The sequence below is a fragment of the Thamnophis sirtalis genome, unplaced genomic scaffold, assembly GCF_051295495.1.
Source record: "Thamnophis sirtalis isolate CommonGarterSnake01/CBP01778 unplaced genomic scaffold, rThaSir2_p1.2 scaffold_12, whole genome shotgun sequence".
Taxonomy (NCBI): Eukaryota; Metazoa; Chordata; class Lepidosauria; order Squamata; family Natricidae; genus Thamnophis; species Thamnophis sirtalis.
In genome coordinates, this window is record NW_028261392.1 from 37234851 (window position 1) to 37261732 (window position 26882).

Genomic DNA, 26882 nt, shown 5'->3' on the forward strand with positions numbered 1-26882 from the left:
AGTGTTTGAGTGGCACATTTTCATGCCTGGCATTCATCAGGCTGAAACCTCGCTAGCAATCGGCGCTTGATGCTTGGAATGTTGCGCAAATGTCCAGCAGACATGACAGCAGTTCAAACTGTTGCTCTCTTAGGTGCTCAGGCATGAAACTGGGCAGCTCAAACACTATACTTTTCCGCTCACACTGAAAAAAAATTAGAGGGAACATTGCTTGTAGGTGGTGCGCTCCTTTTATTAATCACACCATCCAGACACTAGCAATAAGGGCTCCCCTGGCAGGTTTGGATTAAACTAAGCTAAACTGGATGACTCCTGGATAGAGACCAAATGCAGGGCTATTTATTTCTTTATTGATTTTGGTTTGTCAAGCATGTATGAGAAAGCAAGTATAAGTATGGGTTTAGTGACTAAAGTTACAATGGCATTGAAAAAAGTGACTGATGACCATTTTTCACACTTAGCGACCATTTTCACACTTAGCGACCGTTGCAGCATCCACATGGTCACGTGATCAAAATTTTGATGTTTGGCAACAATTTATATTTGTAAATTGTAATGTTGAAATAAAAAAAAGTATTACAATACTATTTTTGCGTTGTATGAAATTTTTTGTTGCTCCATATAAAATTATTAATCAAGCCCCCCCTCCCCCCCCCAGTCAAAGGTGTCCCTCTTTACCAATCTGAAAATCTGGTCACCTTAACCTTGAGTTGTGTATGGGAAAAAAGGCAGGATAAAAAAACTTTTTAAAAAGTAATATTGAACTCAAAGATCTTCTATGTAAACATTTATAAAAATTTCCCGATTAATGTGAAAAGTTATTATGGTTGGTCAAAGAATCACCAAATGTTTAGGAAATCCTTTCGACTGATTTTGACATGTACTGCTCTTGGCAATACAAATGACCAATATCACTTTCTGAGTGCAAAGGATTGTGTATGTTCATTATTCGTCTGATCCAAGTTATCGAGTTCCATGTGGGTCCAGTCAACTATTTGTGTTGTATATTGAATAACAGGGACTGTCTAAGTATTGATTCCTTTAATGATGTTTCACTATTTCGCTTTGATTCTGCTGATTCCAAAATATTTGAAACAATTCTCAATACAGCAGGGTGGCATTAAGCTAAATTCTGTTGTTTAGCTTTGTTGTTTTGGGACCTGGACATTTTAGTATCACTGATGGAAGCATGAATTCTGTTTTCTGTCAGATAATTATCCGGGGGGATTAAAATAAACAGCCAAATATTAATTAGAGAGTCCAAGTATGAGGAAAAATAGTAAAACTAGTCACTATATGTTTATATTTTATTAGTCATTACTATGTAAGGTTTTTAAATGCAGTTAATCATTTGCATTGACTGGTTCTGAGTTTAAAACAAAACACTTTTTTCTTTTCTAAAGATTTTTATACTTGGTGTGTTTCTATATCTTACATGTATTAATCGACAGTGGCTGAAAGGTATAGTAAAGGTTCCACAAGTTTATTACCAGCTCATTTCCTCTTCCTGAATATTTAAAACCAAATACCTGCCCTTGACAAACAGAACGACAGATTTTATATCAAAATAAGTATGAATACTTTAATATATATAAAAGCAAACAAAAAAACCCACCCCTTCAAAATAACTCCTTTTACATTTGGTAGGCATCAATATTGTTTTCTCTTTTTTGTATAAAAAGAAAAAAAACCAACAACCCAAATCACTACACTAAACAATACATTTAGATATTGATGCAGTTATTTATATTACATGTCACTCTTCAGTCACAGAATGTTATAAATCCAGGTTTTCCAGAAGCTGAGCCTCTGCAGTTTCTATTCATTTGTACTTTGGGGTATTCCATAGTGACCTGATAATTTCAGAAGTCAGTGACATGTTATTCGGAAACTTAGTGTTCCTTGTAGAATGCTGTGAATTAATCAGCCATACCATAGAAATCTTGATGGAGTAACATCAAGAGTAAGAGCAAGGTAATTGTGCAATGTTCTATTTGATTTCCCCTTTCAATTTAGTTGAACTAATGGAACAGAATTTTTTCTTGAATTTCTCCATCCTTTGTTGAAAAGATCAATCAAGAGAGGCAGACCAGAGAGGAAAACAATATTCTCTACCATGGTCCTTATCAGTCTCATTTTTCCTCAATAAAAGAATATTTCATTTGGGATCATTGGAAGAGGAGCAGTGGATGTACGGCAAGAGAGTATGAAATTAGTTTGCACACAGGCTAAAAGGAACTCCACTTGAAGGATTCCCTGTAGGTTCCATGATGTAGAGTGTTTTAAGGAATTGGGGGGGGGGGGGGCAATGGAATCTTGAACTCTAGGAGGGGGACTCCTTCCTCCTACACTTCTAGATTAACATTACAGATGGATTTAAGTTGAGAGGGAAATACTTTCTTGGGTCCCAATGAATTATATAATTCAAACCCCTTAAATTGATCCTAGCCCCAATAATATGAACACGAGAAATTTTAAACAGCTCTACTCTGAGTAATGTCTCTGTCTATAAGATAAAGATAATGCAGACATGACAAAATAGAAATTCTGAAAGCTGTATAGCTCAGTGGTTGGAATCATATTTTTTTTTACTACTGGTTATGTCGGCTTGGTGGGTGTGACATGGCTTAGTGAGAGTGGCAGGGGAAGGATACTGTAAAACCTCCATTCCCTCCCCACCCCAGGGAAAGGTTACTGAAAAATCCCCATTTCCTCCTGATCAGCTGTGACTCAGGAGGCAGAGAATAGATGGAGGCGGGGTCAGTCAGAGGTGGTATTTGCCAGTTCTCTGAACTATTCAAAATTTCCACTACCGGTTCTCCAGAACTGGTCAGAACCTGCTGAATACCACCTCTGGTATAGCTCCAAAATTAATACAGGAAGCTAGAAGTTTTAGAAAGGACTAGCAGGAAAAAGAATGGCAGAACTGGAGGTCAGAGTGAAAAGAAGGATCAGCCTAGAATCCCTATGTAGCCACAAGTGAACTAAATCCAATCCCCCTTGTTGACCCTTACCTAACTCTAACCAGGCACACTTACTTGAGATAATTTCTGTGCTTAGGTTTTTAGCCATAAATCACCTTACTTGAACTTTTACCCATGGACCTGGTCTTTTGTGCCTGACAGGACTGTTGACAGAGGAAGAAAAGATTAGAGTGTTCTATGCATAAAGGGCTGCATGAATGAATGGAGTGATTAAGCCTAATGGTATCTGTGTGTATGTGACTCAGCCCATCTGAGTATATCAATAATAGAATAATAGTGAAGGCACAGAGAATAGAAGAAATAGACATAAAAAATAGACATTTGTGTAAGAAAGTTTTCTGATTTGAAAAATGACTACAATATTTCAGGCTTTAAGTGAAAAACAAGCTATTTCTTCCAATGATCTAAAAAGACATAGGAAATTTCCATCCTATCGGGATCTATATATGATCTATAAGGAGTCAATCTGGTGTAATGGTTAAGGCATCAGCCCAGGAGACCCACAGTTACAATCCTACCTTAAACACAAAGCCAATTAGATGATCTTGGGACAGTCACCTTCTAAAGAAGGCTAAGGAGTAGATAATAGCAAGTCACTTCTGAAAAACCATATCCAAAAAAACCCTCTTCAGGAACTTGTCCAGGCATTCATCAAGAATGAAGACTATTTCAAAAACAACAACAATAAATATTCTACAAAAGTTTAAGGACTGTGAAGCAAGTCGCCTAAATAATTGGCCCCATTTAATGACTGCAGTAATTAGATAGGCATTGCTTAACGGATATTTCTATTACAAATCAACCTGGGCATTTACCCTAGATTTTTTTTCAAACAAGCAAACTAACTTACTAACTACTAACTAAGGCAGTTGGGGGGGGGGCATGACAACAGGTTTGTATTCCCTTTTAAAATTCCAATATTTTAAAATACTTCTGAGGTTATTGCCACTGATAAATAAACAAAAAGTTCATGAGTGAAATGTAAAATAATAGGTATCTACAGGGACAAGGTGGGGGTGTTAAAAAACATGTATCATACAATGAAAGTCCAACTTTGCATCCTTTCCATATGCATGTACCCAAAAAAAGTTTGCATTGTCATTTTATCAATTAAATGTCATCATAGTTAGGAATGGATGCCTAAAATAAAATATGAGCCATGGTTCTTTTTTTTTTTTCAAATATAGGGTGTCATTTTTCTTTCATGTTAGTCGAATGAAGCACAGTGGTCCAAAGTCCTGTTGCTCAGTGGTCCAAAGTCCTCTTTTCTGATGAGAGCAACTTTTGCATGTCATTTGGAAACCAAGGACCCAGAGTATGGAGGAAGAATGAAGAGGCCAATCAAGCACAGTAATCCCACGGTCATTGAACCAGGTTTTGGTGCTTTTGGCAAAAGTTGCTCTCATCAGAGAAGAGGACTTTGGACCACTGAACAACAGGACTTTGTTAAGACCAGGGACAATGCAGCCATCTACCAGGAGATTTTGGATCACTTCATGCATGTATACTTAGGATGATAAATTTAGGCAACAAAAAAGAGGAAAAAGGGTACAATTTATTCTTATGGGATACATGGCATAAAATATGCTATTTACGGAGTTTCTATATGATACTTGTGTAAAGAATTATAGCCATAAAAGAATACTTATTACCAAAAAGATAGTAAGTTACTTATTTTCTGTCCATAGTTATTTGTCTACATTCATTTCCATACTACTTGCCATACACTAAATAAATAAATTGTACTATTATATCCCTTCCACATTAGAGAAATTTAATGAAGTAAGTGCCTTGACTTGCTTTGTGTATTACTTTACTAACATTCAGTAGAGCCTATAATAGGAGTGGATACTTGAACAGCAAAAAGGAAAAAAAAGGATACTATTCATGTTGTGCAGGATATAATGCCTAAAATATGTTGCTTATAAAATTTTACTGAAATAATCCTTCCCTAAAGAATTGTAACCTTTAAAAGCATTTATTTACAAGACGGTCATTTTAGTGTTCGTGTTTTTATTTTGTTCACCATCTGGAGCTAGCAAATCTGGCAACCGTATGAGTTTGTTTAATAAAGAAATAAAGAGATGGTTGAAAGCAGAATTAAGATTCTGTTTGTGCCATATTAAAGGAGATTTTAGAAAGGTTTAGCAAGCAAAAATGTTTGGAACAGCCAAAAAGGAATAAGGAAAACAATCTTCTCACTTTGAAGACTGGAATCATTGGGGCTTCAGGGCAGGCAGTGATAGCTGTTTGACTTTTGGCAGGATTCACCAAAAAAGGGATTATGAGTGACAGATAGCTATCATTTCTGCATTACCGCAAAGACTTCATGGCCTCCATTTCTCCAATTCCTCATGGCCTTTATTTGTAGTGAAGAGTCCTTTGATCTCCCCAGGACATAGAAATAGCATCTGATAATAAAGATGTATAGATGATGGCTAATCTGGCTAATCAATTTTGTTTAAGACTTCACTTTTAATATTTCTGGTCCAATGTTTTTTTTTCCTATATATACTTTGAGATTTATAAATAAATTCATTGAGCTAAAGCACTGAGTTAAGAAATATTTTACACTATAAAAGTACATTTTTGAAAAAAAAAGTAAAGTCCACTTGAACTGAGTTTGATTTCTAGTAATTTGCGGTGGTGTGTGTTTAGTCCTCGCATGTACGACTGACAGCCAGCAACAGCCAAGCCGCACCTGATAGGCTAAGGTGCGCCTAGCTGAGCGTGGGCTGCCAGACGTGCACCTATTGGCCTCCCTGCTTGACAGCTCCGTATAAATAGCTGTCAAGCAGGGCGTGGTCCCGATCTACTGCTAGCCTGTTCTACTGTTCAGTTCTGTTCTAATAAAGTTGTTGATTTTACCTCAGGAGGTTCCTGCCTCATTCTTCCTCGTTCCACTTCACTGGCGACGAGGACGGGATCCACAGGCCCTGACTTAACAGCCCTAGAACAGAAAACATAGAATTCGTTTTCTCCTCTCTCACACTGCTGAGAAGAGTTTCATGCTTGAAACATGGCTGCAATGCCCCTGTTCGCTCCTTTTGGAACCACCGGCGAGTCATGGGCCAGGTTCCTGGAGCGGTTCGAGTGCTTTTTAATAGCTAAAAACCGGCAGGGATATTCGCAGGCGCGCAAGTACAGTTTTTTTCTCAGTGCCTGCGGTCCCGAAATGTTCGGCACGGACTGAGCTTTCATAGCTCCGAGGCTGGTGTACGAGCTTGGCTGGGACGAACTAATGGCCGGCCTGAAGAACCACTATGCACCTACCCCTTCCAAGCTTGTTCGCCGCTATGCCTTCCGGCAATGTGTTCAAAAAGACACGGAGTCTGTCAGCCAGTTACTCCAGTCCCTGAGAACCGGGCCGATTCAATGCGAATTCCCTGACTTGGACAACAACCTTGCAGAACAATTCATGTGCGGGGTGTGTGACATCCGGTTTAAGTGGCAGCTCCTGGCAAAGGTGGATATCACCCTGCCACAAGCTGTGGCAACGGAGCTGTCCGAACAATCTACCGTTGAAATGTTCAGATTCCCGCCTCCACCTGCACACAGAGCTTGCCTCGTTGACGAGCTCGCACCACTGAATGAACCCGATGAAGAGGACCAGGTTGACTGCCTGAGGGCCATCCCCAGACAACAGCAGCAGTCACCGTCTTGCCAAGGCGCGGCAGCCGCCACTTGCCTAGGTTGCGGAGGCAACCATGCCCGGGGGTCCTGCCCCTTTAAATCGTCTGTGTGCCGCCGCTGCAATAAGAAAGGGGACCTAGCGTAGGTCTGCCAGGTCTCTCTACCGCTGCCTCTTCAGCCCAAAGTCCCTCAGCTGTCCTACGGCCAGCCGCACCACTGCGGACCCTGTAACCCCGCCGTCAACAGTGCTGGCATGACGACTGCTTCGCCGTGCACAAGAGTCTTCCTGCCACTCCTGCAGAGTCGGTCAGCCAGGCAACGGCCGGGTCTAAAAAGATAACTCTGTCCCTTCTCATCAAAGGGTCACCCTGCATGATGGAGGTGGACTTGGGCTCCTCCTGCTCCCTCCTCTCATGGGTAACCTTTTCCCGTCTCTGCCCTGGCACCTCGAAGGCCCAGCTTTCTCCCCTGGACACTGTTCTACGGGACTACCAGGGGACTCAGATTCCTACCCTGCGTTGCTATGTGGTGCGGGTGGAATATAGGGGATTGGTTTGCTGCCTGCCTGTTCTAATGGTCCAGAAGCCACTGCTGGCTCTGCTGGGCCTGGATTGATTCTCCCCACTGGGCCTATCCCTGTCTGGGGTGCACCTCACGGTGGACACGCCCCATGGCATCGAAGACATCCTGGCAGATTATGCTGATGTTTTTGATGGTAAGCTGGGGAAGTACAAAGGGACCCCCATGTTTCCCCTATTAGGCTGAAGGCCCGGAGGGTGCCTTTTGCCTTCAAGCCAAGGTAGATGCGGAACTTGACAAACTGTTGGCGCAGGGCATCCTGGAACCCTGGCAACCTGGGGGCCCCATCCCGCTCCTTCGGGGAGGGGGACCTGGTCTGGGCCAAGAGCTACTCTGTGGATCCTCGGTGGGTGCCTGCCGCCATCCTGGAATAACTGATCCCTGTTCCTACAGGGTCCACCTACCGGATGGCAAAGAGTGGCGGCGCCATGTGGACCGACTAAGGCACTGCCTACCTCCAGAGGCCTCGACTCAATCCAACCTGCAGAGGCCAGCCACCATCGCCCAACAGCCAGCCTCATGCCTGCCGCCACTCTGCATGAGGCCTTCCCCCAGTCAGGCTTCTCCTACCCAGTTACCGCCTCCCGGCAACCATTTGCTCCAGCTCAGCCCAACCTTGTTCCCCTGTTCGCTCCTACTAGGCCTTCTGCCACCAGCCTTCTTAACCCAACCGCCGCATACTGGCAAGTTTGTATTAACCCGCCTACTCAGGCCGCATCCCCGCCTCCTGGCCTACCTGTTTCTGGGATTCCGCCCTCCGGACTAGGCCTTCGTGATGTCACCCGGAGCTCCACTCCCTTCAGGGAGGAGCTGCTACAGAGTCATCTTACCTCTCCAGCACCGCCTCCTGAACTGAGGCACTCGGGGCGTGTCCACCACCATCCCACCTATCTTCGCGAGTACGTATGCACTACGTTTGTGCATGTGCCCTCGCTGCAGGGGGAAGAAGTGTTTAGTCCTCGCGCGTACGACTGACAGCCAGCAACAGCCAAGCCGCACCTGATTGGCTAAGGCACGGCTGGCTGAGTGCGGGCTGTCAGATGTGTGCCTATGGGCCTCCCTGCTTGACAGCTCCGTATAAATAGCTGTCAAGCAGGGCGGAGTCCCAATCTACTGCTAGCCTGTTCTACTATTCAGTTTTGTTCTAATAAAGCTGTTGACTTTACCTCAGGAGCCTCCTGCCTCATTCTTCCTTGGTCCACTTCAGTGTGGAATGTCCATGTTGTGATTTGTCCCTTGCCAGTCACCCTGCACTACTGAAATGTCTTGGTGATCTCCCAGACAAATACACACCAAGTTTAACCCTCCTTAGCTTTGGGATCAGTCAAAATTGCTAGGGTCTGTCACTGGATTAAAAAATAAATTACTCGGATTTTCGTTTCATTTCTCACTGACTTTTAAAAGCCATTGGTTAGGAAATACAAAAACATCATGCAAAAAAGAAATGTAAAAAGGTGGGTTTTTTTAGAATTAGAAATATTTTGAAATGTAAAAACTTTTTTACATTTTTCAAAATATTCATATGGATGAGAAGGTATTGATTGCCAAAAAAGTAGTTCTTAATGAAAACCTCTGGTCTGTGATAGATGTTGAATGCAAGTTTCAATTCTATGCCAGGCTGTTCACCTCTTCTGCACAAAATGGTACTTTTACTATCTGAAGGGGCTTTCATTTTAGACTATGTCTTCATTACGTGTGAATAAATATTTCAAGAAGTTCAAATATAGAAGAGAAAGAACAATGGGGACCTTTAAAGACATTTGAGAGTGCCCCATTCCTAAGCTAGCATTTCCTTTCAACTTAAAAGATGAAATGAAATTGATTATGTACTAAATATCAGGCATCAGCTTTTCAAACTTTAGACAGTGTCATTCAAGAAAACATTGACATTTTCTTGAGCCGGTGAAAATGCTACAATCTGCTGAAGAGAAATGAAAGATTAGTGCCTCAGGAAGAGTGAGTGCCTCTAATGCAAATTACTCTATACTGACTCATGTCATATAAATACCGTTGAGTTGAAAGTAAAACCACATTTCTAAATGTCAGGGGTGGGGGGAGAGATTGTTCTACTCTATCACCCAAGGGATACAGTGGTTCTAAAAATAACTTCAAATGTTTTAACAATGACAACATCTTAATACTGTCCTGTGAATGTAAGGGAATGCAAGCCTTTTTATAGCCATTATAAATACTTCATTCAATCTACAGTCCATCAGCATAAATGCTTTTATCTAAATTGTTCCCAATACATTTCCCACTGCTATATTTATAGTGGTCTATTACTCTGTAATCCGAAATTGAAGTTATTATGAAAACCACAAGGATTTACTTCAACTTGCAACCACAAATACAAAAGAGGCCATCATCACTTCTTCATTCATTCTTCTGGAAGCAGAAATCCAGCTTATTGCTGACTCTCCACCGATTCTTTTTAATGTGGAGGTTTAAGGTTCATTATCCCTATATGTTCAGGATATTGAAATAAACAGTACCTGAAGTAGGGTAAAAGGGATCAATTCCACCTGTTTGAAAAGAACTGTGGTATTTTCTGGCATCATCCAACATTCACCATTTGATAACAGGCGAGGAGCAAAATGTCAGATACTCACAGCCACTTCACTGCACATTTAGAATGCAGTTTCATCTTTTTACCACATGCTATACTAAAGCAAAATGTGTTTTCTTGCTGAGTGTCAGAAACAGGGGAAGATAGCCAAGTAGATAAGGCCAACTAGTAAATGCTTCTTGAAGATCAGTCAGGACTGGGGATCAGATGCCTTTTTAAGGTACGATCACCTGACTTTCCATTGTAAGAGAAGAATCATGTTAGTTTATGGATAGTCAAAAATCAAGACTCTGGTCTGGTCAAATCTTTTAAAACTAACAAACTTAATTAAAACTTATAACTCCTATCAAAATCTTCCTGAATTTTATTTCTTTCTTCTATATGAATTACCTTATCAAAGGAGTTCAAAAGGGGAGAGCGTTCCTAATTGTGTTCCTTTGTACAATTAACAAAGGAAATGAACAACATTTCACTGCTGAACCAAAGGGAACATGCTCAATCTGAAAAGACTGGGTGGGGGAAGGGTTGTTTGCTAGAGTTCACACTAGCCAATTCGACACCACAATATGATGTGGTATAAACCATGGTCTTTTGGATTTGCATCTTGATGTTAAACAGAAGTGTAGTAGTCATAAAGTTCATGTCTTAGTGTTGCAATACATACTTCATCATTCTCTGGGATTCCTATTCTGGGATTGTCAGTAAGAGTAAAAAAAAGGAGATAGGTTTTTCTCGCGCACATTGAAAGGTAAAATGGGACTTCCATGTGCCTAACATGACTGCTTAGTCCACCGTCCACCCCAAAAATGAAAGTCCTTTGATCATTTCAACTTGGTAGCCTTGAATATATGATTTCATGAGGCCTCCTTCAGCCTTGCAGAGAGTTGTGTCATGTATCTGGTCATCTGTGAGCTGATGACTTCCTTTGCCCCACGTTCTTTTAATTTAAAAAAATAGGGGACTGACATGCTGTGTGTATGTGAGAGCCAAACAAAATAAAACATATTTATATCTAACAAGGTCACTGAACTCATAGGGCTTTTGTAGGCAGACATTCTTAAAAAATCAAAATGGTAGAAAATGGTAGAAAACTAAACAGGGCATTGTTTTAGAAAATCTTGCTAGGGGAAAAACGTAAGTAGGAAAGGATTAAATGAATGTCAGGAATATCACCATTACTTTTTCATTTGGCAGATGGGAGTTCTGTAACTGTTCACATCCAGTATTCAGTCAGCAATGTTGTGATTTGGGAAGGACCACCCTGGTAGCCATTTTGTGAAAGCAAGAACAACATATCCTTAAGGTTAGAAAGGCATCCCCTTATCCAAAAAGATGGGAAATGGGTTGAAGGCTGTTTGTTGTTGGGAGAAGTGCAGAAATAAGCAAAAGAGAGAGGGCCGAATGAAGCAAAGAATCCATCCCTGGAAGAAGGAGGAAGCAGGTAGGCCAGAGGTAAAGCCATTGAATTGATGTGGTGGGCCTGAGTGCAGATTGGGACTGGCTTTAGCTGCTTTAAAATTTAAACTTTCATATATGCAGCAACCCTCTAATTTTTCCCAAAGCCCTCTTAATTTACGCCCTAAAATCATTTGTTTCTTTTTTTCCAGTTCCTTAAAAGGTATATAATCCAAGTAACCAATAATTGACCATTAAAAGGTATATAATCTAAGTAACCAATAATTGACCATGAAATATTTGGATGTAAGGCAATTGAATTCCTGGAGAAAATTCAAACACATTGAAAGAGATGGGGGAAGAGGGAAATTCATATTGAAGTTGTTTTACTGTTTAGTGCCCTGTGACTGTTCTTCTTTCTACTGAATATTTTTAGTATTTTGATTACTTTGTTCTACAAGTAGTCCCCGACCTACGACTACAGTTGAGTCCAAAATCTATATTGCTAAGCAAAACATGTGTTAAGTGAATTTTGCCTCATTTTATGATCTTTCTTGCCACAGCTGTTAAGTGAATCACTGCAGATGTTAAGTTATTAACATGGTTGTTAAATGAATTTGGCTTCACCATTGACTTTACTTGTCAGATGGTCACATAAAGGGATCTCATATCCCTGAGACACTGCAATCGTCATAAATATGGACCAGGTGCCAAGCATCTGAATTTTGATCATGTGACCATGGGGATATCGCAATGGCTCTAAGTGTGAAAATGGCCATAAGTCACTTTTTTCAGTGCTGTTGTAATTTTGAACAGTCACTAAATGAACTGTTGTAAATGTACTTTAAGAATCTCAATCAATACAATGCATAAAATAAGCAAGGAGACATTTGTAAAAAATAGAACTTAGTACTATTTTTCTTTTAAACCAACTGCATAAAATGAGTGAGTACTATCAACCAACAAGGCTTTTGGGGATATGTTGAGCCTAGACATTTTATTTGCAGTGCCTGAATTGATTGAGGTAACCCAAATGTCTACCTTTGTTGATCTTCATTTCAGTAGCCCTATTTCAGTGGAAAATCTTATTTGGGATCAAGGAAGGGAGGAAAGACGAAGAAAGGCAAAAGCTATATATATTACTCCCCAAACTATTGCATCTCAACCAAAAATCTGCTTCTAAATTGTGTTCTGCATTCTGTTTACCTTTGCATTAAAAACTGTATCTTTCAATAGGTGTTTAAGTGAAACACTGTTGAGTAAATTTCACCGCATAGACAGCCACAAAAGAAAGTTTAAATACCTGGCAGTTTTAGAAATGAAACAAATGTAGTAAGACTAAATTTGGGAATAATTCTCAGCAATGTTGGTTCATGATGAGACAGTTGGCTCAGCAAGAGAAGTTGGGTCCCCTCCCCACACCCAGCCAAAAAAGTTTTTTCTTTGATTACTTTTTTTCTTGGTTGTTGCTAGAGCCATAATGAAGTTTTTTGTCAGTTTGAATTGCAGCTAAATGGGAAACAGTCCCAAGAAAACATGGGTATGAAAACTGCATCCTCTTGAACAAACAGATTGAAAAAAGCACTTATGTAGATAAAGGCTGAACAGAATATACTTGTAACATGAAATGAGAGGAATAAAGAATATAGCCTTGAATGCAATTGCTACTTCAGGACTTAATCTTCAAATCAATCCATCTACTCGCTGGCAATGAAATTATATCCTTAACTGTAATTCTTTATTATGCTTCTTCTTATGTGATAATTCCAAAATAATCAATACGATAGCAATAACCACTTTGTTTTCCTATTGTTATAAATCATTGTTCCTCCATAAGAATTCCCACAGTGGTTCACATGATAATAATTGAAAAATCAAACAATTCAAGTTTCAGGGTTGAAATGAGGGGTCCTTGGTGTTCTCAAAGCCTGGTTGTTTTCTTCCAGATGTTTCATTACACAAAGTAGGGAATATCATCAGTGCAATTCAAGTCTCAACTCTAGTCTACAAATTCAGAAATAGAAGTCATATTTCTCTAGAGTTTTGAGTCCTGTATGCAATGTAATTTGAAAAAAAAACAAACCTCATTGAAATTGTAGATATTTCATAGCAGACGTACTTTCCACTAAGAATAGCACTGTCAGCAGGGTTGAGCAGAGAATTTTTTTTGAACCAATTCAAGTTTTGAGGCTCTTTTATGAGTCACACCCAGATAAAATACAGTGGTAATTGCTATAGTCACTTTTCCTCCACTAACAAGCACAATTGGTGAATCAACTACTGCTGATGAAACAATACTCAGAACTCCATATTTAATCTATGGCTCTGCCTTTGTAGCTAATTGGATTTTTAATGGGCACAATGATTCATAAAGACTAGAGATTTACTCAATTATATAAATGGAGAAAACTTTTAGTTTTAAACATTAACATCTATAATTCCTTGCTTTTAGCCAAAATGTTGGATGCGTTGAAGTCCAAAATATTAGGAGAGCACTACTGACCTAGATATTTTATGTAAATATTAAAGAACTTCCACTACTAACTACTACTACTACTACTACTACTACTACTACTACTACTACTACTACTACTACTCTGTTTTCCTGAAAATAACACATCTCTGGATAATAAGCCCAATTGGGCTTTTGAGCGCATAAGACCCCCCTTGTAAATAAGCCTACCCCAAAAATATTTAAACACATGTGCAGCTGGTTCCACCATTTTCTCTGGTTGTGCCTTGTGCCACACTCCTTACCTACCTCCATTTACTCCTGCAGCTGAGCAGTGCTTTGATTGAAAAGCATCCAGCTGACGAGCAGCAGCACAACACAGCAGCAGCCATGAGATGACCACGCTCGCTGCCTCCTGTACCTTAAAAATAATAAGACCTCCTCAAAAATAAGGCCCTGTGCAAGACCTTGTCATATTTTCAGGGAAACACTGTACTACTACTACTACCACCACCACCAGGAAATATTGCAAGATGTTTTTCATATAAGAAGGAAAATGTTATACACTTCTATATAAAACTTTTCACAGACTCCGGTGATAATTCTGAAGAAAATCTTCTTGAAAGATGAAAGAGAATTATCACATTCATTTATGCTACCACAGAAGGAACTATTTCACCAGAGAGATCTCTGTCACAGAGCAAGTTCTAAATTCAGTATTAAATGGATATAAGCAACTTTATAACCCAATAAATGCCTGGAAGTGACCTGCCAAAGGAGCACAACTAAAGCTGATATTTAATTATTGATATTTAAATCTGCTTCCATAATCAATTGATTTATAATTAGCTACCTAATTAATAAATGAAACATTTTTTTCTTTTTCACATTCCCTATTTTGCTAACTTTGATATCATCTAAGATGTACAAGGATCAAACAACCATACTGAGCATGAACTTCTCTACACAGCTAATATATCTTTCAAGTGGGAAGTTTTCTGGCACAATTAGAATGATTTTCAACTCAGAATAGCTATGAGTGACATAGATTCATTCTGCACAAATTGACTATGATATAACCCTTATAATTCATACTGTCCTCATAATACAAGAGACTACTTACTACATAGAGTAATTGTACTAAATGTCAAAAGAAATATCAAATTTCCCACCCTGGATGTTCACTCTCAACTCTATCCCTTTGATTAGTCTCCTACACTTTGTTAACTCTATGTCTTTAATTTAAAAGACTATTTGAAATTCTTATAGAATCTATCTTCTCCCCCTCTCCCCACAGTTTTGGTTATGTTTATTTATTTATTTAGGAAATGGATTTGCCTCCCATCTCATATCCAATGATTCTGGGTGGCTTACAGCATAAAATATTAAATCAGAAAATACATTAAAATCAACAGTCATGGCAAGCAGTAGATAAGGTCATTAAAAATTACAAACCATCAAAACCAGTTGGGAAAAGTGGAAGCTAGACACACATGTTGTTGGGAGATGGGATGAGGATTTAATTCATTAACCACTCCAGTATGAAGTTCTCCCATTGGGTTTAGAGAGCCAGGTCTAGAGGCTATTTCAAAACATCAGAAGGATGAGAGCCAATCTCACCTCTGGAGATAAGATGCTTCAGAGGGCAGGAGCCAATATTTATTTTTATGAATCCAGAACTTGCATTTTATGTACATCCCATTGGGACTGTTACAAATTTCATAGCTCTGAATTGATTGTTTGATCGATTGATCCGTCCATTAGACAGGTGTATCTGTACAAATACCATAACCTCTGGTGCATTTAATATGAAGACAGTAGTTCTTTTTGTGCTACCCATCAATTACACCACTGTCCTCCATGTGTGCTATTTTCTTTGTACCACTATGGCACAGAGTAGACTTGGTAAGTTTTTCTTATTTTTCAGCAGTATAGAGAAGTAAACTACTTCCACCATATAGTCCATTGAGAATGAGTTTGAAAATTCTTAACAAAGGTCAGCAGGGCAGATCTGTTTAACAGTGCTTTGGGAAATCTCAGGATTGTTGAACCAGTTCCGCGTTGTTGCCAAGAAAACTATATCAAAATGTCTATGAATTTGAAAACACTTGGCCCTCCAGCCTATTGATCTTGCCATCAGAGATATAAGGGGTTCTGTAATCAGGCAATGCTGAGACTCAGGGTTAACACTACAGATGGTTGTGGGAATATTATTTATTTGCTTTAATTACATTTCCAATGATATCAATTTTTTATTATTGCAGGTGATTATATAGTCATGACTATATACTTCGAGTTAAGTAGAAGAATGGGATACTTCACTATTCAAACATATATTCCCTGTATATTAACTGTTGTCCTATCCTGGGTATCATTTTGGATTAAGAAAGATGCTACACCAGCAAGAACAGCCCTAGGTAAGATAACTGGGGTTTACATATTTTATTCATTCCTCAGCCTGCTGAGGATCCTTTCTAATGTATCTCCAATGAATAATTGTTTTATTTCACTTGATAATCATGCTAACAAATGTTTATACTTTGCAAGAATTCCCCTATTCATGGTTCCCAGCCCCTGGTTGCAGAAGTATTTGAAAGATTAATTCTCATATCATTTTCCTGGCGTTCTACTATTAATCTCTCAGTTTTTGCATCTTCTTAGCTTTCCTTCCACTGTTGTTGATCACTCTACAGTATCCAAAGTGATATGTGCTAAACTTCTCCTTAGCCCCATCTCCCCAAATTTAGCATGAAATGTCTATGGAGATTCTCAGTCATCCATGTCATGGTTGTCCCAAAGATGCTTTTTCAAAAGGTTGGAAAGCTGGGCTTTCTTTGTTTTTGCTTGAAGACATGTGTTCATCACAACTTTACTTCAGGTTGGATGCTGAACAGAAGATTATGGGGTGGAAAAGAACAGTGTTTTTAAATATATATTATTTGTGCAATCATAATATTAGGTTAAATACATAGGTTCTTATAAAGGGTATGAACACCATTGTTCATCAATAATTTAACTAGACAACCAGTCAGGTTTTTTTTACTCCTTTTCTTGTTTTTAAGAATCCTAACCTAACCCTGATCTCAATCCTTTTCTCTAGCAGTCAGCATTTCATGATCATTATATAGTGTTTTCCCCAACTTTTGTAGGACCCTAACCCTTTAAAAGTTTTGGTACTTCTAAAACAAATTTGGCTTCTCCAAGCTCACTGGAAACTTCCTACTGTGATCCTAGTTCCTGGCATACCTAACATGTTAAATGTTTTTAAAAAATATCCCTTACCCTATTGATCAGAATTCTGTGGACTAATAGAGAATATTTCTCAGTTTTCAATGTTCTTTCTGTTATGGGAGTATTCTTAAAAAGTGACTAGAGTTCTATTAGAGATCAGTTTATCAAACAGCCTCTTTTACACAAGGAGTTATTAATTCTCATCAAGAGCCAAGGTGGCGCAGTGGTTAAGAGCAGCACTGCAGGCTACTGCTAGATCAGCAGGTCAGCGGTTCAAATCTCACCGGCTCAGGGTTGACTCAGCCTTCCATCCTTCCGAGGTGGGTAAAATGAGGACCCAGATTGTTGGGGGCAATATGCTGACTCTCTGTAAACCGCTTAGAGAGACCTGAAAGGCCTATGAAGCGGTATATAAGTCTACTGCTATTGCTATTGCTATTCTCAATAAACACTTATCTGAATATATCTAGACAGAAAGAGATTTACACCAATGCTTATATATTGTATTTTCCGAGACTATTTTTCGATATAGAAAAACGTGGCCTACTGGGGCATGCAATGAGAATATCTATGACCCTTTTTCCACCCCCTAAATAATTTGATTCTTGTTGTGACTCTTTTGAGTAGCAATATTCTTAAACAATTTGTTTTTTGACAGCTATGAACACATTCATCTTCATCTGCCTTGAATTTCCATGTTTAGCATCAAATGCTTTGGTCAACAGGGCATGGACTGTATAGGATAGTCATGAAACTTAGTAGTTTTCAAATGTATTAGCAGCTAAACAAATCTGCAACATTATCTTCCATGCACTGCATGACAAGATGGTGATAACTGGAGTAAGTGGCTACCTGATGTTCCAAATATTTGCTTCCTGCTAGCTAATGCTCTTTTTCTGTAATTTTACTACTTATAGCTTTTTTCCACTGAAGCAAACCTTCTTACCCACTAATATGAACCAGACCCAATGTGTTTTCATCATATGTGAGCTTCCTTTGACAATCTCACAATCTCCTAAGAGAAGGCAAGGGATTTTATAAAGGAAAAGTGAAGAAACAATATGTGTACTGCAAATGTGCATATGTTGCTTCACAGCAGATCACCGACTTAAAACTATCTTCTTCCTGCACTTCCTACTCAGTAATACTCTTCAAAGATCTCACCTACTGTTTCAAAACTTAAAGGCTCTCACTGAGTGAAACTAAATTGGAGGTCATTGACTTATTTCCAATAAAATAATAATAACTTGTTTGAGATTCAGAGTTCTCTACATGAGCTAAACATGGCCCTCCTCTGGCTGACTCAGAGAAATGGAAAAGTCTTTACAATATGCACTATGGAAAAGCAATTTCCTCCTTGTGATTTTATATATTTCAGGTATAAGCTTACAAACATAAGATATACATTGCTGTGAAAGCAATGTTCTCAAGAGCTGAGCAAAATCTTCTTATATGAAATTTCTCACAACCCTGTGCCTAGTTCCAGGCAAATCTTTGTGTTATTTTCAAATTCTACCTACTTTCTACCATGTTGGTTTTGGACCCACCAAAGGATTGCCAGTGATGTGGATCTGCATAATGGTTGCATGGGAAAGAAGTCAAATCAGCAGACTTGCAATCTGGGAGTCCTGGACTCCTGGTTCTTGCTCCAAGTGTAGTTAAATACCATGGCAAGGAAAGCTTTTGCCTAGTTGCACCTTCTGTGTCAGTTGCAATTTTACCTGGAACACAGTACACTGAAGGCAGCCATCCAGACCCTTAGCATCTTTTTTTGAGTAATTAGATTACTCTAACTTGCTATACATGGGCTATCACTGAAGATTATGTGGAAATTTTAACTGGTCCAGAATGCAGTAATGCATGTGTTTAGTCGCTTTGTCATATTTTTATCATGCTTCTTTGCTGCATCAGATTATTTAAAAGTTTCAGCATGCAAGTCAAGTTACTGATTGCTATCTATGACATTCTATGCAGCTCAGAGCCTAGATATTTTAGAGACTGCCTTTCCCCATTAGTTTCTGGCCATCCTACTGGATAATTAGGGAGTGTCCACTAAGGATTTCTATCTCTGTCAAATATACCTGCCACTCTTTCGGAAAGACTTGTTCCCTTAAAATATACATATTACCCACCCATGTAGTGTTCCCAAACCACCATAATTTATAGTTCTTCCAGAGACTAATTTGAAGACTAGTTATAACTAACAAGACCATACTGAATTACTTTAGTTTATAATTTGTACTATTGAGTTGCAAAATTAAGTTGGTTATGGATGTTATGATTTTAAGAAATCACAATAGGTTTCAGGCAATAAACAAATTACATTAATCAATATAGAAATACAGAAATGATGCATAGATGTAAGAATTTTGCTGTAAAACACTATCCTTTACTCTCCTGTGTAGAGTCATTGACTCACCTTGTTTGTTCCACATAGCTGCAGTGGGAGGGGGGGATATTTCAACAGAAATAGTAAAATAATGCCTGATTCCAAATATATTTCAAGAGACATTTGTCTGCAATTTAGCATGCTGATGAAAATAACCTTAATATTACTTAGTGAATTACTTGTGAAAGTTAATTAGTTATTTAACTAGAATGAATAGGGAAATTTACTGGCCCAAAAAAAGTTCTGGATTTCACTCTCTTAATTCAGTTATGATCCATTGCTGTAAAATTTAATGCATCTGATGATATTAATTTTAAAAATGCTGGGAACGTGCTCCAATTGTATGAATTAAAGATTTCATCCACTTTAGCAAACTCTTAATTTGCAATACAGGGTATGGTGTAATAAAGAATGCACAGGGGAAAAAATAATGAGCAGAGAACAGAGATGTCAAATAATTTATTGAAGTGTATACTGCAGTTCCTGAAGCTTCCAAAAAAATATTTTCTTTCATTTGCTTCCTTGATAAGTTTTTCAAATGTTAAGAGTTCAGCCACCGAAAAGTACAGGTAGTCCCAGTGGTAGGTTCCTATGGTTCGGCACGGTTCAGCCGAACTGGTAGTGGTTTGGCAGCCTGTTTTCATTGGAACTGGCAGCAACCCAGGCCTGCCATGCTCCCAAACCAGTTCTCCAGGTAGCATCATAGGCACCGCCATCTTGTTTTTTGTTTCTTTACATGCTCAGAGCAATTTTTATTACATTGCAGACGTACACACAGCATGCATCAAGCGCACGCAGAATGCCAATGAGCGAACAAGCAGTAGTGACTGCCGGAACCCAATCCTGGGTAGTCCTCAACTTACAACCATTTGTTTAGTGATCATTCAAAGTTACAACTGCACTGGAAAAAGTGACTTAGGACCCTTTTTCACACTTATGACCATTGCAGCATTTCATGGTCACGTGATCAAAATTTGGGCTCTTAGTAATCGCCATGTATTTATGAAGTTGCAGTGTCTGGGAGTCACAATTTGAAACTTTCCCAGCTAGCTTCTGACAAGCAAAGTCAGTGGAGGAAGCCAGATTCACTTAACAGCCACATAATCCACCTAACCCTTAACAGGTATGGCAAAAAAGTTCATAAAAAGAGACACAATTCACTTAACAATTGTCTTGCTTAGCAATGGAAATTTTGGGTTCAATTGCGGTCAAAAATAAAATACTACGTGTATACTATATTCTATATGTCTCTTTTTTTCTTTCCAGATTTTTCCCCACTCATTCATTTCCGTTTTTTTTTAATTGCAACAATCAGTTCAATGAGGGTGGTGGTGGTGTTGATGAATCCATCCATTTCCATTAAGGTGCAATGATATAACTAACTATTTTGGCATGGAGGGATTGCAGATTTCTGTCTATATTATTGAAGCATCTCAATTCTTGTGAGCTTACCAATAATATTTCTAAATGTAGCTATACAGCAGTTTAAAATTCAGATGATGTCTTTTAAAACCAAATATGAAATTGGGTGGTGATTTATGAATATTTTTTCTATATCAAGTGTGATCTTATGAAATATGCTGTAATGGGATTTGATAACATTTAAAGATCTTCATAATAATTGAAGAATATAAAATATGAAAGACAGTATAATGCAAAAATGCTCATTATCCAAGAGATATCATCAGGAACAGAAATTCCAAAAGATCTAATTCCTTAAGGAATCCAGGTTACAGTCTAACAAAACTCATACTCTAATAAAGTAAGGTTTTGTTCTAAAAATTGATGATAGCTGCATTTCTGGAAATATTACAAGAAAATTATGTTTTGTTGTCCAGGTATCACCACAGTATTAACCATGACAACGCTGAGCACCATTGCAAGAAATTCCTTGCCGCGTGTTTCCTATGTCACTGCAATGGACCTTTTTGTGACCGTATGCTTCTTATTTGTCTTTGCCGCTTTGATGGAGTATGCAACCCTGAACTACTACTCAAGTTGCAGGAAGCCACACTGTACAAAAAAGAAAAAGTCGGTAAGATAAAATCCTATTGAAAATGCAGCACAATTCTTCTGCATTATCACAGAGATTAGTAATTAATTGGATTTAGACCTTAAACAAACACTTTGGCTAATGCCGTCTAATAAGAGGAATATATTGTAAGTGTTCTTTGTACTAGAAATGCACAGAATTTCACATTTATTTTATTCTATTTCATTTTATCCCAACTGAAAGTGATATTCATGAGATGTGGAGCTGTATAAATATGATTCATTGATAAATACCTCTAGTATTTTAGTGTACTATACAGGAATTCAGGGATCTGTATATCTAATGTAAAATGACCATGCCTTATGAAATATTGAATTAATTATAACAAATTCATAAATTATAATAATGACAGTGGATCATCAGAGTAACAAGGGTCTGGTCTTAAAGGTAGTAACTGTTCAGTTTAGTCATGCTTCTACTGACAACCTTGCATTTAAATTCTACAATGATTTTATTCAATCTTAAGCCCAACTGCTAGAAACAATTGCATTATTTTGAAGTTAGTTTCTTGCAAAACTTTAATCTGTAAATAATACTAACATTGACCATGAGACTCAACAATGGGTTGATGCCATATTATCAATCAATGGGGTTTTTAAAAAATATATTTTTATTATTTTTACATTTAAAACAATGCAGTACCATGAAGTCAAAGCGACCATACATTCACTTCCTTAAAAAAAACCTTTTTCTAATTTAATGAGAATATTCTGAAATAGGAAAAGAAATTTTGGTAGTACATTTATTTTTATGACTGCGATCCTACCAATCAGGGACAATTGTAAGTTTTTCCACATTTTTAAGTCTGTCTTAGTTTTATTGATCAGATTAGTATAGTTGTCTTCTTTGATGGACACACACCTCGCAGATAAATGTATACCTAGATATTTGACTTTTTTCACAATTTGGATACCCAATTTCTTCGTTAACTCCTCTTTCAATTTGGATGTCATATTTTTAACCAGCATTTTAGTCTTTGTCGTATTTATCTTTAAACCCGCTACTTTCCCATACTCTGTCAATTCCTCAAAAAGTTTCATACCAGACTTTTTAGGATCCTCTAACACGAAAACTAGATCATCCGCAAAAGCCTGTAACTTAAATTGTTCCTTTTCAATTTCTAGTCCCTTTACCTGTTCCTCTTTACGTACGTTCCTAGCTAGAACTTCTAAGGTTAATATAAACAGCAGCGGGGATAGGGGACAACCTTACCTTGTACCTTTCTGAATTGCTATACTTTGCGTTAATTCACCATTAATTATTACTTTGGCTTTTTTATTTGTATATATTGCGCTAATTGTGTTTATAAATTTATCTCCAAATTCCATGTGTTCCAATTGTTGATGAAAAAATTCCCAGTTCACATTGTCGAATGCCTTTTGGGCATCGAGAAAAAATAGTGCAACCTGTTTTTCATTATGCACTTCATAATATTCGAGAATGTCCAGCATAATTCTCATATTGTTTTTAATTTGTCTTTTGGGGAGGAATCCATTTTGATCTGTGTGGATGAACAATGTGAGGAATTTTTTCAACTGTTCTGCTATTATCAGAGCAAAAATCTTGTAATCTGCATTTAGCAGTGAGATTGGTCTGTAATTTTGTATAAACATCTGATCTGTGTCCACCTTACATAATAATACAATGTTAGCCTCCATCCATGATAATGGTATTTTTAGTATTTTAGTATTTTATTTGGATTTATAGGCCGCCCTTTTCCCTGAGGGGACTCAGGGCGGCTTACAATCATTAGGGAGGGGGGGTGCAATTCAAAACAAACAATATGTGAACAAAATAAATAAAGTAATAAAAACACAACTTGCATTCAACATTCAACACTCGGGTGGGGCAAATTAGAGACTTATCCCCAGGCCTGTTGGGATAGCCAGGTCTTAAGGGCTGCGCGGAAGGCCTTGACGGTGGTGAGGGTGCGTATCTCGACGGGGAGATTGTTCCACAGGGTCGGAGCTGCAACAGAAAAGGCTCTCCTCCGTGTAGTCGCCAGTCGACATTGACTGGCGGATGGGATTCGGAGGAGGCCCAGTCTGTGCGATCTTATCGGTCGGAGGGAGGTAATTGGCAGAAGGCGGTCTCTCAAGTACTCAGATCCACTACCATGAAGGGCTTTAAAGGTGGTCAACAGGACCCTGAAGCGCACCCGGAGATCAACAGGTAGCCAGTGCAGCTCGCGGAGGATGGGTGTTATGTGGGCAAACCGCGGTGCACCCACTATCACTCGCGCGGCCGCATTCTGAACTAACTGCAGCCGCCAGATGCACTTCAAGGGCAGCCCCATGTAGAGCACATTGCAGTATTCCAGCCTAGAGATCACAAGGGCTCGAGTGACTGTTGTGAGAGCCTCCCGATTCAGGTAGGGTCGTAACTGGCGGACCAGGTGAACCTGGGCAAATGCCCCCCTGGTCACAGCCGACAGATGATGGTCGAGAGTCAGCTGTGGATCCAGGAGGACTCCTAAGTTACGAACCCTATCTGAGGGGTATAAAATTTGACCCCCCAGCCTGATAGATGGAACATTAGCCAAATTGTTGGGAGGGAAACACAACAGCCACTCGGTCTTGTCCGGGTTGAGTACCAGTTTCTTAGCGCTCATCCAGTTCTTAACGGCCTCAAGACCCTGGCTCATCACGTCCACCGCTTCATTGAGTTGGCACGGGGCAGACAGATACAATTGCATATCGTCCACGTATTGATGGTATTTTATCCCGTGCCTCCGAATGATCTCGCCCAGTGGTTTCATGTATATGTTAAATAGTAGGGGGGATAAGACCGAACCCTGCGGCACCCCATATTTTAGGGGCCTCAGGGACGATCTCTGCCCCCCGACCAACACCGATTGCAACCTGTCCGAGAGGTAGGAGGAGAACCACTGCAAAACAGTGCCTCCCACCCCCACCTCCCGCAGTCGTCGCAGAAGGATACCATGGTCGATGGTATCGAAAGCCGCCGAGAGGTCAAGGAGAACCAGGATGGATGCATGGCCTCCATCTCTGGCCCTCCAGAGATCATCGGTCAATGCGACCAAAGTGGTTTCTATGCTGTAACCGGGTCTGAAGCCGGACTGGAAGGGGTCAAGGTAGCTAGCTTCCTCCAAGGCCCGTTGAAGCTGGAAGGCCACCACCTTCTCAACAACCTTCCCAACAAAGGGGAGGTTGGAGACAGGACGGTAGTTATTTAAAATGGCTGGATCCAAGGATGGTTTCTTCAGGAGGGGTCTCACCACCGCCGTTTTAAGTGCGGCAGGGAAGTGCCCCTCCTGAAGGGAGGTGGTTACGACCGCCTGGATCCAGCCACGTGTCACCTCACTGCTGTTGGCAACCAGCCAGGAGGGACACGGGTCCAGAATACAGGTGGAGGCACTCACAGCTCAAATGGCCTTGTCCACATCCCCAGAGGCAACATCCTGAAACTCAACCCAGAGATGGTTTGCCAAGTGATCCTCTTGTGTCCCGGCTGGATCTGCAGCAGTGGAGTCCAAGTCCGACCGAAACCGAGCAACTTTGTCCGCTAAGAATTGGGCATAATCCTCAGCTCTACCCTGCAAGGGTTCCCCCGTATCCCTCCTATTTAGGAGGGAACGGGTTATCCTAAACAGGGCGGCTGGGCGGGACTCAGCGGACGCAACCAAGGTGGCAATATGAGATCTTTTTGCTGCCCTAAGTGCCCTGATGTAATCCTTGGTGCAAGTTGTTAGGAGTGCTCGGTTCGACTCGGACTTATCGGACCTCCACAAGTGCTCTAGGCGTCTCCTCCGGCGCTTCTTCTCCCGGAGCTCCTCGGTGAACCAAGGAGGCCTCCGGGATCCGCTGACCCGGAGGGGCCGTAGTGGCGCAATCTGATTGAGAGACTCCAATGCCGCCGAGGAGTCTCCGCCGAACTGTGGGCGAGGGTATCAGGAATAACCCCAAGCTCCGTCTGGAACCTCAAAGGGTCCATCAGTCGCCTGGGGCAGAACCACCTGGTCGGTTCCTCCTCCCTACGGTGGGGGTTTGGCCTCCGGAAGTCAAGCCTCAGTAGGCAGTGGTCTGACCATGACAGGGGTATGGTCTCATTACCCCTCAGACCAAGATCACACATCCACTGCTCCGAGAGAAATACGAGGTCGAGCATGTGACCCGCTGAGTGGGTTGGGCCCCGAATTACCTGGGTCAAGCCCATGGCTGTCATGGAAGCCATGAACTCCTGCGCCCCATCAGAGTGTTTACCGAGCGATGGCAAATTAAAGTCCCCCAGAACCATAAGCCTGGGGAACTCAATTGCCAGCTCGGCTACTGACTCGAGGAGCGAGGGGAGGGCTGCTGCAACGTAGTTGGGAGGCAGGTACGTTAGCAGCAGACCCACTTGACCCTTGAGGTCCAACTTCACCAGCAGAGTCTCACACCCGACAAGCTCCGGAGCAGGGACCCTACGAGGTACTAGAGACTCCCGGATAATGACAGCCACACCACCACACCTTCCCTGGGCTCTCGGCTGATGAAGCACCTGAAATCCTTCTGGGCACATCTCTACAAGGGGGACTCCTACTTCTGTGCCCAGCCAGGTTTCAGTAATACATGCCAGGTCTGCCCTCTCGTCTAAAATTAAGTCCCGGACGAGGGGAGCCTTGTGAACAACAGACCTGGCATTTAGCGACAACAGCCTGAGACCAGGGTCCTGATTACCCGCGCCATCTGGCCTTGGAGTGGGACTCATAGGGCCGGAAGGAGGGATCTCTGTGACGTAGCGAACCCTCCTTCCCCGGTAATGGCCAGCCCTAAAGTCCCCGCCATATCTGCCCCTCCCTGTTATGACCATAATGCTCCGACCCACTCCCGTGGCCGTGGTTCCCTCAGCCACCCCTATGGCTCCCACATTCCCCGGCAGGCCCTCCGAATCAGTCACACTCATGTACTCACTCAGTCAGTCCCCACATGGTAATTAAAACACAAAAATACAGCAAAATGGAATAATAAAAGTGGGATCATTCATTCTATCACTAGCAATCCCATGCACTCACCATACCAGTGAAAAATAAAAAATAAAAAATTACCGAGCACTGCAACAGTGCGCTATCAGGCGGTGATGTAAAAAATGAGGAGGGAGCTGCTCCGTTCTTCTCCCTCTTCTATGTCCCAAAGGAAAGTCCACAGCTGGAAGGCCAGAAATCAATGATATACAAGGCAGTCGCATGTGGGGGGGGGGGGCAAGGCAAAAATGCCTGATGTTTGTAAACAGGGCCTGTCCAGTCTTGTTCCTCTTAAGGTCCCAGAGGAGGTCAGCAGACCACGTAGAAGACAGTCTCTTTCCTGAGGTTATATAAGGTCCATAGTCCAGTGGGCCAAAGTCTGAAGCTGGCCCCAGCTGCTCAAGGCAGAGGGGGAGAAAGCACCAGTTTTCTTGGTGCCAAGGCCTTGTCCCTACAGCTGCCATCATCTATTGCTCCTAATAGGCAATCAATGAGATGGTAGAAAGGCAGAAAAAGCTCCCCAATGACAGGGGGGAGCGACAAAGGAGCAATGCCTGAGGCAGCTGTGATGATAAAGGGGCCAGAGGATGGGGGAGAGGAGGAGCGTTCAGGCCTCTTTTCTCTTCAGATCGAAAGC

The 26882-nt window shown here is 40.7% G+C and overlaps 1 protein-coding gene across 1 annotated transcript in view; it reads left to right on the plus strand.

Annotated features, from left to right (window-relative positions):
* GABRG3 (gamma-aminobutyric acid type A receptor subunit gamma3) overlaps positions 1-26882 on the plus strand; it is a 451797-nt gene that overhangs the window by 419525 nt on the left and 5390 nt on the right. The window contains exons 7-8 of the mRNA XM_014064443.2: positions 15874-16026; positions 21068-21264. Coding sequence (XP_013919918.1) covers positions 15874-16026; positions 21068-21264 — 350 coding nt within the window. The remainder of the gene's footprint in view (positions 1-15873; positions 16027-21067; positions 21265-26882) is intronic.